This window comes from Alternaria postmessia, assembly GCF_024291825.1.
Source record: "Alternaria postmessia strain BMP 2775 chromosome Unknown scaffold_28, whole genome shotgun sequence".
Lineage (NCBI taxonomy): Eukaryota > Fungi > Ascomycota > Dothideomycetes > Pleosporales > Pleosporaceae > Alternaria > Alternaria postmessia.
The window spans coordinates 253443-268202 of NW_026260101.1; the positions used below are offsets into that span (position 1 = coordinate 253443).

General features: G+C 51.0%; 8 protein-coding genes across 8 annotated transcripts; 3 read left to right on the top strand and 5 right to left on the bottom strand.

The window, feature by feature from the left end:
* Positions 1-53: 53 nt before the first annotated feature.
* J4E82_005399 (uncharacterized protein) lies at positions 54-1709 on the bottom strand (the record flags this gene model as incomplete). Its single annotated transcript, XM_051731666.1, has 4 exons — positions 54-566; positions 629-1083; positions 1140-1436; positions 1502-1709. The coding sequence occupies 4 exons, from the start codon at positions 1707-1709 to the stop codon at positions 54-56; spliced, it is 1473 nt and encodes a 490-aa protein (XP_051588624.1).
* Positions 1710-2523: 814 nt separating this feature from the next.
* Positions 2524-2996, bottom strand: J4E82_005400 (uncharacterized protein; the record flags this gene model as incomplete). Its single annotated transcript, XM_051731667.1, has 2 exons — positions 2524-2765; positions 2825-2996. The coding sequence occupies 2 exons, from the start codon at positions 2994-2996 to the stop codon at positions 2524-2526; spliced, it is 414 nt and encodes a 137-aa protein (XP_051588625.1).
* Positions 2997-3847: 851 nt separating this feature from the next.
* J4E82_005401 (uncharacterized protein) lies at positions 3848-4619 on the bottom strand (the record flags this gene model as incomplete). The annotated part of the gene is made up of 2 exons (XM_051731668.1): positions 3848-4418; positions 4498-4619. The coding sequence occupies 2 exons, from the start codon at positions 4617-4619 to the stop codon at positions 3848-3850; spliced, it is 693 nt and encodes a 230-aa protein (XP_051588626.1).
* Positions 4620-5573: 954 nt separating this feature from the next.
* Positions 5574-6515, top strand: J4E82_005402 (uncharacterized protein; the record flags this gene model as incomplete). The annotated part of the gene is made up of 2 exons (XM_051731669.1): positions 5574-5794; positions 5855-6515. 2 exons carry the CDS (start codon positions 5574-5576, stop codon positions 6513-6515), a joined length of 882 nt encoding a protein of 293 aa, XP_051588627.1.
* Positions 6516-6586: 71 nt separating this feature from the next.
* J4E82_005403 (uncharacterized protein) lies at positions 6587-7530 on the bottom strand (the record flags this gene model as incomplete). The annotated part of the gene is made up of 2 exons (XM_051731670.1): positions 6587-7441; positions 7516-7530. The coding sequence occupies 2 exons, from the start codon at positions 7528-7530 to the stop codon at positions 6587-6589; spliced, it is 870 nt and encodes a 289-aa protein (XP_051588628.1).
* Positions 7531-7840: 310 nt separating this feature from the next.
* On the top strand, positions 7841-9241 carry J4E82_005404 (uncharacterized protein; the record flags this gene model as incomplete). Its single annotated transcript, XM_051731671.1, has 4 exons — positions 7841-7937; positions 7996-8433; positions 8493-9132; positions 9193-9241. The coding sequence occupies 4 exons, from the start codon at positions 7841-7843 to the stop codon at positions 9239-9241; spliced, it is 1224 nt and encodes a 407-aa protein (XP_051588629.1).
* A 141-nt stretch (positions 9242-9382) lies between these two features.
* On the bottom strand, positions 9383-10575 carry CYS17 (Cysteine synthase 1; the record flags this gene model as incomplete). Its single annotated transcript, XM_051731672.1, has 2 exons — positions 9383-10380; positions 10437-10575. The coding sequence occupies 2 exons, from the start codon at positions 10573-10575 to the stop codon at positions 9383-9385; spliced, it is 1137 nt and encodes a 378-aa protein (XP_051588630.1).
* A 258-nt stretch (positions 10576-10833) lies between these two features.
* Positions 10834-14302, top strand: J4E82_005406 (uncharacterized protein; the record flags this gene model as incomplete). Its single annotated transcript, XM_051731673.1, has 2 exons — positions 10834-12936; positions 12986-14302. The coding sequence occupies 2 exons, from the start codon at positions 10834-10836 to the stop codon at positions 14300-14302; spliced, it is 3420 nt and encodes a 1139-aa protein (XP_051588631.1).
* Positions 14303-14760: the final 458 nt, after the last annotated feature.

Genomic DNA, 14760 nt, shown 5'->3' on the forward strand with positions numbered 1-14760 from the left:
CAAATGATGGAGCATTGGAGATATAAACCTTGAATACTCATAACCTCACCTGTCTACAAGGCCCAAACTCTCTGATCGCCTCTACTGTCTGACCTTTCTAGCTTGTTCATCCTTCCATACCAAAGCCGAAGAATCGTTGCTATTGCAGCAACTAGGAAACTGCACGCAGCGCACACGAAATTTCCTGTTGGAAATCCTTGACTCCTTTCGCTGTTCATCCAAATCCACTGCGCGATAATCTGGCCAAGACCTGCACAGGAGTTATGCAGGGCAATGGCAAGTGGTAAAGTGAGGAAACTCGGCGAGTTGCAGGTCACCCAATTCGTCATGGAAGGCGCAGCTGGAAAGGCTCCTGCAGCTGCCATACATAAACAGCCGTAGCGCTGAACATAGGCGTCAGCAGGAAGGAGACCAGCAGTTAGCCAGCCTGTGCCTCCAACAAGCGATGCGATAGTGATGTGCCAGCCACGAGCGTTGAAGTGATCCGCAGAGTAAGAGATAGTAATAGCGACGAAAAAGCCGACGACCCATGGCGGGACTGTCAGAAGCTGGGCATGAATAGACTCCTAAAAGGTGTGTGCGCGAAGTCAGTTTATGTCTCACATGCAGTTCGCACAAGGGCACTTACGTAGCCTAGGCCGGTGACTATAGTAGGCGTAAAGAACGTAAAAGATCCCTGAGGAACGACGTCGGCTACATATGCGATGTAGTGCAACAACATTCGTGGACTAAAACATGTGTCCAGAATCTCCTTTCTGGTAGCATGCTCCTGGTTGTAACCGCCACCGCGATCGGCTAGACGATCAACTGCGAATTTCTTCTCGGCGTTACTGAGCCATTTGGCTCGAGCTGGATAATCAGGGAGGAAAAACCATAAGAGAAAGGCAGAAAGTAAGGTGATGATGCCTTCAATAATGAAAAGCCAGCGGAACCCCTCAAGGCCGGCTGCTCCATTAATGTGCCCGACCCCGAACGCGATGGCCCCTCCAAAAGCTCCAGCGAGGTTACAGAATGCGATCACGAGTGCGATGCGCACTGCGCGCTCGTTATAGCGGTACCAAATTGTGATGAAGTAGACGATTCCTAACAACATATGATTAGCGCAGATGTATCGCTTTCACAGAACATTCTGAATGTACCAGGAAAGAAACCAGCTTCAAAGACTCCGATCAAGAACCGCAACGCAATTATTGTGGCACTGTTTTGGACACCCGCAAAGCCGATGGTTAATGCTCCCCACGCGAATAGAAGAATTCCGAGCCACCTAGAAGGCCGGATGTAGTGTTTCATGACGAAATTGCTTGGGACTTCGAAGATGGCGTAAGCCACGGAGAAGAGCGTGACAGTCAGGGCATAGCCATGTGGTGTCAGACCCGTGTTCGTGAGCATGTCGTCGCCCGTTTCGGTGTTGAGCACGCGGGCATTTCCAATGTTTCCTGTTGCAAGTATCAGCTAGGGTGACTTTGGACCAGTGTTGGTGTTGTGGTTGGAAAATGTATACCTCTGTCAAGAAAGTTCAAGAGATAGACCCAGCAGCACAGTGGTAGAACGCGTCGGTCGAGACGTCGGTTGAGCTTCTTGTTATACTTCTCATCATGGATGTCTATCTCTTCTCCATACTCTTGCAGTGTTCCATGCTGCTGCTTGGCTGTATCGATGTCGACATGTTCGAGGTGTTCCTGTTTCTCCCCGTCTAAAGACTTGCTCATGTTGGCTTGACTCGGCTTAAGTTCTGTATCTCTGAATCCGCGTGTGGCAAACGATCGGTGTCAAGTGAATGGTTTTTTTCAACGACTATGCGATTGAGATAGTCCAGTATAGGTCATAGTAATAGTATCATTTCGGCAAACCAATCCCGGATATAGCAGCTACGGTTTTACCCCAGACGTGCGGGGTAAACCCACATCTTCATGTTGCGCATGATGAACCGTGGACATGATCAGCGATGTATCTGTTGGGAAGGTGAGTATCGGTATTATCGCCGATGTTTGGTCGCTGTTGGGGTACGGAGGCAATTTGGACGCCGAACTAAGCATTACGTCATGAGAGCACTGAGACACCAGCCATGTATGCTCAATGGCGTAGGAGGTATCTCTCATCAACAACTTCATCTTCCGAGTAAACTTAGTCTTTAGCTTTCCATCTCCTGGTTGCAAGAGATCAGGTACCGTACACCTAGGTACCTAGCTTCCAAGCTTCCAAGCTGCCAAAGCAGGATTCTTCCATGGAACATGTATTCCACTTACTCCAAAATTATGCCTCTATATTCAAGTGTCCAATGGTACGTGAGTACGGAGCAAGCTGCTGCAATAGACCCAGAGACAAGGCAAGATCTGAATTCTAAGCAACCGTCTCGAGGGTAGGTGATACACAATTGATCCTAAGATTCACTAACCTGGGAGAGCCTTGAATTGGTCAGGCATGACCTGTGTCAACATGCTGAACCTCTAGTCTACTACGAGATCCCAGTTTCCGCTACTCCTTAAACAAGAGAGTAACACCTTAACCACCTCCTGCCGCCCCTCATGCACAATAGACGTCGAAACTCTGGTACACCCTCCCGTCCGTCGCACCCCAGCAGGTTCCCTTGTTTTTCTGGTTCCCGAAGTTCAGCTTTCCACCCGTGTTATCGCGGCCCTCAAAGACAATCAGACTGCAATCTGCATCTGTTTCTACGATCTGGAAGCTGCGGCGACCGCCTGGGAAGTTACCGCGGTTGTGGCTGGGTTGCGTGATGTGAATGTTCTCTTGGAAAGCTTGGCAGCCTGGAGGTCGGTGAGTACATAGTGGGAGGGAAACTAGATTGTGAGTGTGAGGGCCTTACTTGTGGAGGAGAAAGTATTGACGCCGAGAATGGAGGCGTGTGCACTGGCGGCTAGGAGCGCTGCGATGGTGGTGGGGAGGTACATGATGATGAGGATGGATTTGAGTTTCAGATTATGGAACAGTATTGGTGAGATATGATGACGGCTCTCTTTATATTCTAGGAAATGCATGCTTCTCGCTATTCCCGTTCCAGACGTTACTCGAAATATTCGTCCTTCCGCTGGAAATGACCTATCGTTAGCAAGTCGTGCCGCCTACTCGTCACAACGAAGATAGGAAAACCGCAAACAGGTGGGAACTCATAGTATCTCAGCTTACATGCATATACAGTGGTACAGTGACCAATGACTACAAGATCTGGCGAGGCTGAATTCAAAAGTGCAACTCTTTAGAAATTTGAGTGCATGTTGGCTTGCATATACGATTGCTGCCTTCTAGATCCGGCGTCTGCTTGATAGATCGATTGATTGATGGCGGATCAACGTCCCATATGCGGCGTCTGCTGACCATGGGCCAGGCTTTATGTGCAACGTGCATGTCAGCTAGAGAATGAAAGTAGCATGGTCCTTTGAATGTGAAAGCGCAGGGGCCTACACACGCGCAAGTAATGCGTAACTACTTGTTGTAGTGTTTGCTCACCTTAAAGGTACGTTGTCACTGGGAAAAAGCAGAGGAACTTGTGAGATAACACTCTCGTCTACGGTTATAGTCATTCGTTGTTTGCGACGGTTCTTTATCCGGACCTTTACATCAAACTATGGTATTCGTTGGCTAACTTGCTTAATACAGGTAGTGACCATGCGAACCTAGGTATGCGTCACCGAAATGCGACTTGATTAGATTATACGGTACTGGTAATATGTCGTGAATAAACTCCACATGAGCCTCCTACGGGACTCCTGCTCGAGATGACACAACCGAGATGCGTCGTGATTCAATCTCAGGGTACGAGTGAACCGCGCATTTCTAGATTACCATCTCACTCAGTGGTGCTTACATCAGACTACCAGGTCCTGTCGTCTCATTCAAGGACAAACGTACCAAATACATGCAACTCATCCGTCGTCCTCCATTTCCCCCCCACAAATATTGACTGGCCTTCACCGTCCCAGAAATGCATCCCGAGCTCCTTCATACCACTTTTGGCCATCACACGCATACTCGCCGGGTTTTCGGGGCTAACGATGGCTCGTACAAACACCTTGTCGCACGGCTCCCAAAAGGTCTTCCCTCTCTTACAAGCATCAATCACTGCTCTTACAGCACCCGTTGCGTAACCTTTACCCCATGCAGATGGCAGGTAGCTGTAACCCATTTCAACAGTAAGACATCCAGGTTCGAATGTGGAGGGCGGTAGAATGTCGGATCGCAAAACGAGGCTGTGCGGACCCAAAGTTTTGACGCCAATAAGTCCAACGAAGCGGGTTGGGATATCTTCCTTGTTTACTGCATCGTTCTCAGCAGGGTGAAGCAACTCGTGTACGGCGTAAGCAATCCGGTGGGACTTGGTTTCGCCATCCTTGACAGTAACAGGTAAAGCATTCTTAAGAAACCTTTCGGTGTCTTCAACGGTTTTGGCGGTTCCGTCAATACTGGGACGCGTTAGTATAACATCATCATGTTTGACACACGGTGCATTGTTGGTAACTAAGGAAAAGAATGATGACCTACCTCCAGAAAGACGCTTTCGGATCACTGCGTAGCTCATGTAGCCATCCAAATTCTTGACTTCCTCTCTCTGCTGTCGTAATGAGCGTCAATTTCAACTGAGGTGTGAAAAGAACGTTATCCATGGCGGACCAAGTGTTGCAGGACGAGGCTACCCCACCCAGTAAGAGCATACCAACATTTATACTGCGCTCTGCTCAGCCCTGTGAAGGCAGGCACATATCGGAATAGATCAGACAACGAGTCCAATCGGCATTCTTTAAGCTCGGTAAACACTAAACATGGTTTAGCGTGGGAATACAGCCTTCTACGAGTGGACTAGTCATTCCGGTACTTTGTGACTCTTACGTCTGTCATACCTACAGGTAGAGGGCCTTACCTCACGCACCAATAGATGAACAGTCCCGGACAGCGGGCTGATACATAACGATAGACACCTCCACCACAGGGACGTTCCAGAACGTGGACGTGCAAATGAAAAAGCTTTGTGGCTATATACTAGGCTTTGGCAAGCTAGAATCCTGTATTTTGACTGCATGTTGTTCAGCCGACGGACGTGCATTCCGTTGGGTCGGTTTGCTCATATGTTGGTATGACCACCTTTGCTTACTGATAAGCATAAAGGCACCGGCTGTGCAGTCGTTACCTGCAGGACTTTGACGCTTAGTTGAGATCGATTAATGCTTGTTGTGCTTGACAAGAAGCTCTTAAACTAATCCCGCGCAAAAAATCGTGACACTGCTTTCTAAGGGAAGGTCGTATAGGATATCAGGCCTTGACGCTCAACATGCGGTAGTATTGGGTTCGGTAGTGGCCGTGGTCGCTTCAATTTACCTGGCTTGTTGTGGCGCGAACGGTACAGTCGGGATGTACCCAAACAGTCCATAGGATAGTAGCTCGCGACTTTCCCAATCAGCTATGGGATGAGATGCAACGGGCATGAAAGATGTGGGCGCAGGAGGATGGCAAAGGCGCAGTTGGGTGGCAGAGTACTAGCGGCATCATGTCTTGGCATTCCCGAATCGCCGACCGAACTTTTGGCACAATCGCGACCACCATCTACGCCTGCAGAAGCAGCAATGGCACACCCACGATCGTTAATAGCTCCTCTGAGCAGGCTCACTACAAGCTCAATCGCCGTATCGAGACCACAAGTCCAGCGCTTCGCCCCAGTACCGTACCAGTCGATACGATGCGCAACCACCAAAGCACAGCCGAAGAAAAAGAAGAAGGCGCGGAACACATTTCTGCAATATGACTTGAAGAGGGCAGATCAATTCTCACTCGTCGACGCAATGCAGTATGTTCTGCCCAGGCCTGCATCGGAACGTACCACGGTCGGGGACTGACGGTAGAACAGATATATCCGCGCCTTTGAAGTAGGCCGCAACCCGTCTTCCTCCAAATACGAACTACACGTTCGGTTACGCACACTCAAAAACGGTCCTGTAGTACGAAACCGCTTACGGCTTCCTCACCCTGTCAAGACCGATATACGGATCTGTGTCATCGCCGCCCCCGACTCCAAAGCCGCCGCTGAAGCCAGGGCTGCTGGTGCTGCGCTGGTAGGAGAGGACGAAATATTCAACCAGATCAAGGAAGGCAAGATCGACTTTGACAGATGTGTGTGTCACATTGATAGTCTCCAAAAGATGAACAAAGCGGGGCTAGGAAGAGTGTTAGGTCCCAAGGGTCTGATGCCCAGCACAAAGGCAGGAACGGTTGTCACGCAGGTGGGCACCAGTGTCCGGAATATGGTTGGTGGTAGCGAGTACAGAGAACGTCTGGGCGTCATTCGCATGGCAGTTGGCCAGTTAGGCTTCACACCGGAAGAGATGCAAAGAAATGTCAAGGCATTCATGGATGCGCTAAAGAAGGACATGGCGCAGATGAGTGATCGCATCAACAAGGAGATCCACGAGGTGGTTCTCAGCTCGACGAACTCACCTGGCTTCTCATTGAGTGGAGACTTCAGAGGGCCCGAGTCCATATCGCCAAAGGAGTTGAGTGGACCTCTGTAAATATAGCTTTCTGGGATGTATGAACAATGTACCATACCGAACGCCGTCGCTATGCTGGTTGAAGTCTTCTTCTATGACGACTTGAGTGTTTTGAGGACCTTGACTGCTTCGGCAGATTCCTCCATGTCGGCGTAGATCTTCGTTACTTTCATCACGCGACCAGAGCCAGAAGCGCCAGCGCTTTTCGCCTGCTGCAGCGCAGTACTCAGATCCATCAATAGTGTACTCCGCACTTTTGCTGTTCTGGCTGCCTGGGCCGCCACAAACGGATGCTCGCCCAAGTCTTTCTGCAACCCCAGCACCAATTGGTAATGCACGACATTTCGCCTCAGCTTGACAATCGACACACCGTAGCCCTCTTCCTCTTCCTCTTCCTCTTCATCATCCTCGCTGTCCGAGACCTCTTCCCCGAGTATGATTGTCTCGTGCCCCGCCGTCTCGATCATAAGCTCAGTCTCCAATTCCTTAAGCCGAGCATCATAGTCGACTAAGCGTCTTCCTAACTCGATCTTCTCCCTGGTGTCTCTCCTCTCTTGTAACAATTCTCCTACTTCCTCCTCTCTTTCCCCCACCACACCAACCAAGCTATCGACATCCTTCCTGAAGCCCAGAAGCCCTACTCGTACCTCCTCTACCTTTTCCTCGCCGCCGTGTAGACTGTTACCCAGATTAAGGAAGTCTTGGTAGTTACTGTTGACGAGGTCTAGCAGCTCTTTGGACAGAAGCTGCGATCGCGAGCGCAGTTCTGAACGTAGGTCTTCCAGAGTTTGGTGTCGATTGTGGAGCGTAGAGAGATATGTTGCCGGTGAAAATTCCGAGTCGAGGAAGTCCGATCGGCGAAGGGGTGTTGCAAAGGGGAGAGAGGAGGGGTCATCTTCGTCTTCGTTGTCGTTGTCGCTGGACGCTGAGCGCGAGTCGTCGCCGAACTGATGAGAGAGGATTAGTCGCCACGCCCTTTGGAATTGCAAAGTAGATTACAATACTTGTTTGTTGTACGTACATAGAAGCGACTCATTATTGCTGTCTTAACTCCATGTAGGGGCTGGGAGATGGGCTATGTGTGCGACACGCGTTGTTACCAGAAGTCCATATCGATAAGAACATGAACCTCGGACACTCGACCACACCTTATGGTTTGTAATGCACCGTTGTCTAGCGGCGTGGGGCAAAGCAAAGTGAAGACGTCAGTCGCCTTGCTGTCGGTGACATTTACCCTTAATTTTGTACCTGGATCTTTTTGTCTAAAGTCTTGTTACTACCAATTTGAAGCTTATAATCTTTGGACTGCTATTTCAAGGTGACAAGACGTCATAAGATTCCGGACGATGCCACCGCAACCCGCGCTTCCCGAGCCAGCGCATCCAGAAGTAGATTCAATGCTGAGCCGTAGATTCGGAAAGGAAGTTGCAAACTACTTCTCTGGTACCTAGATAACCCACCTATGCCCCTTCTGCTCCTTGTTTCTAATAGCATCATGCAGGCTCCCCACTCAATCGCGTAGGCTTCCTGCGTCCTGACCACCAGTTCCTCTCCTCGGCCCTCCATCATCCTAGTACTACATTCCTATTGTTCAAGGATCTCGAGCCCCTCACAAAGTCCGGTACCGAACTTGCACGTTGCAGCTTCTCCGATGTGAAGCCAGTTATTGGCGATAACCCATTCGAGAAATCTGAGGAAGAGGTCATCGCGCAGTACAACTCGAGTTTGTATGTTCCGCAGATAATCTTCTTAGGTCTCGATGAAAAGAAAGAGGGATTCACGTACAAGGAGCATTACAAAGGACAGCCATGGTTTGCCGTCGATGTCACACCTAAGGAGAGTGTGAAGGAAAAGGCAGAAGGCGTGCTAGAGAAACTAACAAGCACGGGTCTGGAGTTTAGTAAGGGAAGGATGAACTTGAATCTACAGGCTGAGGAAGGTAAGCCATTGTTGCTCATTCCCATCAACGGGCGGAGTGTTGTGACTGACACTTGATAGCGGCCATATACGCGGAAGCCCGCCACCTTCTCGACTGGAATGCGCGGAACCCCTTTTGCGCTTCCTGCGGCTACAAGACCATGTCCGTAAACGCAGGTTTCAAGCGCACTTGCCCGCCGAAAGACATCGCATCTGAAGTCAATCAAGGCGAGCGCCCACCTTGCGCAACTCGAACTGGTATCTCAAACCTCTGTTTCCCTAGGACTGACCCAACTGTCATCATGGCCGTTGTATCCGCCGATGGAAAGAAGATCCTACTAGGACGCCAAAAGCGCTGGCCTCCTAACTGGTATTCTACCCTAGCCGGTTTCCTCGAACCTGCTGAGAGTGTGGAAGAAGCTGTGCGTCGCGAAGTCTGGGAAGAATCTGGCATTCATCTCGGTCGTGTCGTGATTCACAGCACTCAGCCCTGGCCCTATCCTGCCAACCTTATGATTGGCGCTGTCGGACAGGCGATTCCGGAAGGAGAGACGATTCATCTAGGACACGACGCTGAGTTGGAAGATGCGAAGTGGTTCACAGCAGAGGAAGTCAGAGAGGCGCTTCGTGTTGGTACTAGTGGACTTGGTGAAGACGCTGGGCCAGAATACAAAGAGGGTGGACTGAGATTACCACCGAAGACCGCGATTGCAAACCAGCTGTAAGTGCCCCTGTATGAGTTGCATGTGAGCCTATACTGACTTCGTATACCCGCTTTTAGCATGACAGCCGTTGTCAATGGCTTCGCCAGTGGAGGCCCGATGATTTAGGGTTGTACTCTGCGGTACAAACAGAAGGATTAGAGGTAAAGCTATAGACATGAATGTAGTTGCAATATAAGTTAGTCGAAACGAGATCGTAATCGTTTGTTGTTAACTTGTCGTTGTTGTATTCTACGTCTTACTAGCCAGCTACTCAAGGACGATGTATCGGCGCAACCGCTCGGGTATCGCATCGTACAGCTTTTTCTGCTCCAACCACTTCTTTGAGAATAGACGATCGGCGTATCTGTATGCACCATCGCACAGCAAAGTAACGACAGTTGATCCCTTGCCCATCTTCTCGGCCACCTCTTTCGCAGCAACGACGTTCAGGCACGAACTTGCGCCAAGGTACAGACCTTCCTCGTCTAGACATCTGTAGACCATCTCGATGGTCTTCTCGTCGCTAATATGCACGGAGCCATCTAGGAGGTCAATGTCGGGCCTCAGGTTGTCTGTTACACGTCCCTGGCCGATTCCCTCTGTTATAGAACCGCCCTGGCGTTCTTGAAGCTTTCCGCCACTCTGGATGTATGAATGCAACACGGAGCCTGGTGGATCGGCCAAGAAGCTCTTGACCCTCCCGTCGCTCTTCTCCTTCAGATACCTCGTTACACCTGCGAGCGAGCCTCCAGTACCAGTGGCACAGGTGAAGGCGTCGATTTTGCCACCTGTCTGGTGCCAGATCTCGGGACCAGTAGTCTCGATATGCGCCTGCCTGTTCGCCACGTTGTCGAATTGGTTCGTCCAGACGGCGTTCTCAAGCCTGTCCGCGTGTCGCTTCGCTTGGTGGTTGTAGTTCTCTGGGTTGTCAAACGCCACCGCCGGTACTGGGTATACCTCTGCACCGAGCAATCGCAACAAGTCGATCTTTCCCTGAGATTGTGTGTTTGGCATGTAGATTACCAATCGATATCCTTTGGAACGGCAGACGTGTGCGAGACCAATGCCAGTGTTTCCGGCTGTACCCTCGATGACGGTGCCGCCAGGCTTCAAGAGACCCTGGCGCTCGGCGTTTTCGACGACGAAGAGGGCGGCGCGATCCTTCACGGAGCCACCAGGGTTTTGGAATTCGGCCTTTCCTAGGACATTGCAGCCGGTCTCTTCGGAGAGGCGCTTGAGGCGGATAAGAGGAGTTTTACCGATGGCTACAATGGAGTATTAGCACAAAAAGCTACAAAGTGTGAATGTCAAAGCATAGTACCATCAAGGAAGCCCCGCTGACCAATGCCTTGGGCTTTTGAGATGTTGATGGCAGTCTGCTGTGCAGCCTCTATTTGACTGAGGCTCTCTGCATTCCGCCATGCCGAGGCAGCGAAGCTTCGCGCGGCCGTTCTGAACATTGTTGTTTGGCAGAAAGAGGCAAACACAAGTCAAGATGACAAAGTTGGACTTCTGGGCTTCACGATGATGCCATTCGGCTGGTCGGCGAATCAACGCGCTTTCGCCCGATGTCGCAGATGCAGGACCCCTGCCGCGCGAGACCCCTGCAGCCGTGAGTGGGCTGCCGCGTGGGGTCAGTAAACAGTTGAACAACACCGACGACCGCAACTCGAGGCGGAGACGGGACGACACCACACCCAACTGACAACACTGCTACAATGGTCGGCCGTACATCGACGCGTGCGCCGCGATCATCCGCCACTTCGACAACACGCACCACCAAATCCACGCGCGCATCCTCCGCCAGGCAGTCCTCCAATGCCGTCGAAATCCCCGATGAAGGCCCCGTAACCTCGCTCCGAACACAGATCGCCCAGGTCTTCAGCGATGCACAAAAGACGACGGCGACACAGAGGAAGCTAGTGGTGAACCTGAGGAAGATACAAGAAGCATGCTGCTTCGAGCCACCAGACACGGGCAAGAAGGGTGGGAACAAGAACAAGGGCGAGGAGCAGGAAGACTTCGACGAGGAAGAGTTCAACGCCGAGGTGGTGAGATGTGTGCTCAGGATCATGTGCGTCAAGAAGAGCGAGCCAGTCGGAGATAGGGTCATCCGCTTCCTGGGCATATTCTTGAAGCATGCCTCTGAGAAAGACCAAACAATCTTCGCTGCCGAGACAGAAGAAGAAGCCACAGCTTTCCATGAAACGCCCAGCAGTCGACTCACCTCTCAGATCCTCACCACCATCCTCGCGCTGCTGACGGCCAAGGACAAGACGATCCGCTTTCGAGCCACGCAGACGGTTGCACACATCGTGAATAGCCTCACAACCATCGACGACGAAATATTTGACTTGATAAGACTGGGTTTTACGAAACGTCTGCGGGATAAAGAGCCCTCAGTGCGTGTGCAGGCCATCCTGGGTTTGGGTCGTCTGGCTGGCAACGACGATGACGAGCAGGACGACGAAGATAGCGACGATGAAGGCGCAGGCGGCATCCTCGAAAAGCTCCTGGATATTATGATCAACGATCCGAGCGCTGAAGTCCGACGCGCTGTTCTGCTAAACCTGCCGCTATGGCCGTCCACCCTTCGTTACATTCTAGAACGAGCCCGAGACATGGACGCAACCACTCGCCGCTTAGTATACGGCAAGATCCTGCCCGCTCTGGGTGACTTTCGACACATGTCGCTTGTAGAGCGAGAGAAACTCATCCGATGGGGTCTCCGGGATCGAGACGATCTCGTCCGGAAAGCTGCTGCAGTTTTGTTCCGTGAACGCTGGCTCGAGGACTGTGCCAAGTCACGCGACACACGACCAGAAGAGGAAAAGAAACCAGGAGATGTAGCTCCTCCAAACCTTGAGGCGCTTTGTGAGCTTCTCGAGCGTATCGATGTCACCAGGTCTGGGGAAGAAGACGGCATGGCTCACGAAGCGATGCGCCAATTCTGGGACGGTCGACCAGATTACCGCAAAGAAATCACATTCGACCATGAGTTCTGGAACAACCTCGATGCGCAGACGGCTTTCATTGCACGCACCTTGAACGATTACAGTCATAGTACTGCTGACGAGAGAGTCCAAAGTATGATTGAGGACAAGATGCCAGAAGTCACCATGTTCGCTTTTGTCCTGCAAAGAGAGCTCAATTCCCTGATGGAATTGGTAGACAAGGTTGCTATCATGGAAGAGAATGATCCCGAGGTTGAAGAAGCACAGGAAGACGTCGAGGAGCAGGATTTCATTGTTCAGCAACTACTCCATATCGCCCACACCCTTGACTACACGGATGAAATGGGTCGTAGGCAAATGTACAACATCATGCGCGAAGCCATTGCTAAGGCTCAGCTGCCGGAAGAGTGTACTAAGCTTGCTATCGAGGTGTTGCGCAAGGTTTGCGGCAGTCGCGGCGAAAAAGACTTCACTGCTCTGATCGTAGAGGCTGTTGCAGATGTTCGCGATTCTTTGCTGGATGCCGATGACGCCACAGTCACTGGAGAGGATGCTGAGGAGAGTTTCCATTCCGCTCAATCTGATGCAGACGGCGACGCGCCGTTGATTAAGCCCAAGACTGCAAAAGCTGCGGATAACCTCACTGAAGAAGAGAAAGAAGAACGACAAATTCGCGAAGTTATGGTTTACTCAAAGTGTCTGCATATCGCCCAATGCACACTTCAGAATGTCGAAGGAGACCTCGAGTCAGACACTTCGCTAACCAGTATTCTGAATACGCTCATCATTCCTGCAGTCCAAGCTCACCAGTCTATGATCAGAGAACGTGGTGTCATCTGCTTGGGACTGGCCGCCCTCCTCAGCAAGGTAAGTAGAGAACAGTGAGACTTGCGTAGGCTACGTTGACACGAAACAGGATCTCGCCGACAACAATCTTGATCTCTTCTTCCATTGCTTCATGAAGGGTCACGACGCGCTCAAGGAAATCGTCATCCAAGTACTGAGTGATGTGATAATCACACATCCTCAGTTCCTTACGCCTACGATCTCAGACCCAGATGCGTCCACAGACGATGCAGAGCCCATCACAAACCCGCGTGTCCGCCCTATGACAAAGATTTTGCTGAAAGCATTCAGCTCGGACAACAAGCGCATCAGCTTAATCTCCTGTACCGCGGCGTCGAAACTTCTTCTCTTGGGTATCTTGCCCCCTCAAACCACGGTCGAAGTCCTCAAAGCTTTTGTCCTTACATACTTTGACCCCGAGACGGCGACGAACCCGGCGCTGAGACAAGCGCTCAGCTACTTTCTTCCCGTATACTGTCATTCCAAGCTCAAGAACGCAAAGCTGATGAGCGAGATTGCTGTGCCAGTGATTTCGAAGCTACTTATCATGCGCGATGAGAACGTCGAGGAAGAAGATGTGGACGAGATGGTGGGCTGGCCTGTCATCACTGCTCACCTTGCCGAATGGACGGATGGCCGTAAAGTGGTGGGCGCTACCGAACTCGGTCTCGACGGAAAGACGAGTACCATTGTTGAGGCTGAAGAACCACATGTGCAGCTCGCGATCGAGATCTTGGAACGTGCATTGACAAGTACATGCTCGAAAGATGAGCGAAAACCTTTACTATCCCTACTGGGTAAACTCTTCGTTGCACCTTCTGGCCCAATTCCCAAGGGAGAAGAAGGCGCGCTCAACGAAGAAAGCTTCCGCACTCTGCATGAGTTAGTATCTGAGGCAGTGGAAGGAAAAATTGGCACAGATGCAACGCAGCGCAATGCTTTGATAAAGTTAGAATCTACATTAACCAAGCGACTGGGCGAGGCAGCTACACAAGTCCAAGACACAGAGGTGGAGCGCACAGCAACGCCCGAAGCGACCGTCGCTACCGATGCTACAGAAGTCAATGAAGAAGAAGAAACTGAGGGTGATGTCACTGAAGTCTCTGCATCAAAGAGCAGGAAGAAATCTGTAGTACCGCAAGTTGATGATGACGAAGAAGAAGAGGAGGAGGAGGATGAAGACACCATGCTAGCGGGTATGCAGGGCGAAGGCACACGGATGCCTCTTGAGGACGACGATGACGAAGAGGAAGAAGACGATGAGTCTGCAGCTGGACATAGTACATTGACAGTTGGACGGGATGACAGGAGATCAGGCAGGACAACAGTGACCGAAGATGATATCATGGAGAGTCTGCTGCAGAGTGAGATGGAGCACTCTGCCTAGACTTTCTAGTTGTACATTTTTCTCTTGCTGGGCGGCTGGCGTTGTGTGGTCCCACGGACTCCTTTGCTGGCCATGAGGAGGCTTGGGTGATCGTTGACGAAATAGGAAAGGGTTGGATGTAATCCTGATGTATGCATGCCTTATGATATCCCTTATTACATTCAAGAACACTGCCACGAGGTCATGTACTACCTCGGTTTCACTATTTTGACAATCACGTATTCAATCGGAAACTCCAGATAACTCTGTTGATGCGGGACCCCTCTTGATTCGGCACACATTTCAATCCTTGGTGCTCCCGCGTATATCAGCAGATGTCTCACAATGTCTAGAAGAAAAAAGGATAAAAAGCAAAGTCCAAATCAAATCTACAGCGTGGGTATACGACAAGATGCTCCAAAAATAACAAGATCAGTTCCCGCGCCACAAAGCATGCCTTCGGGGTTCCTCAGCGTCGT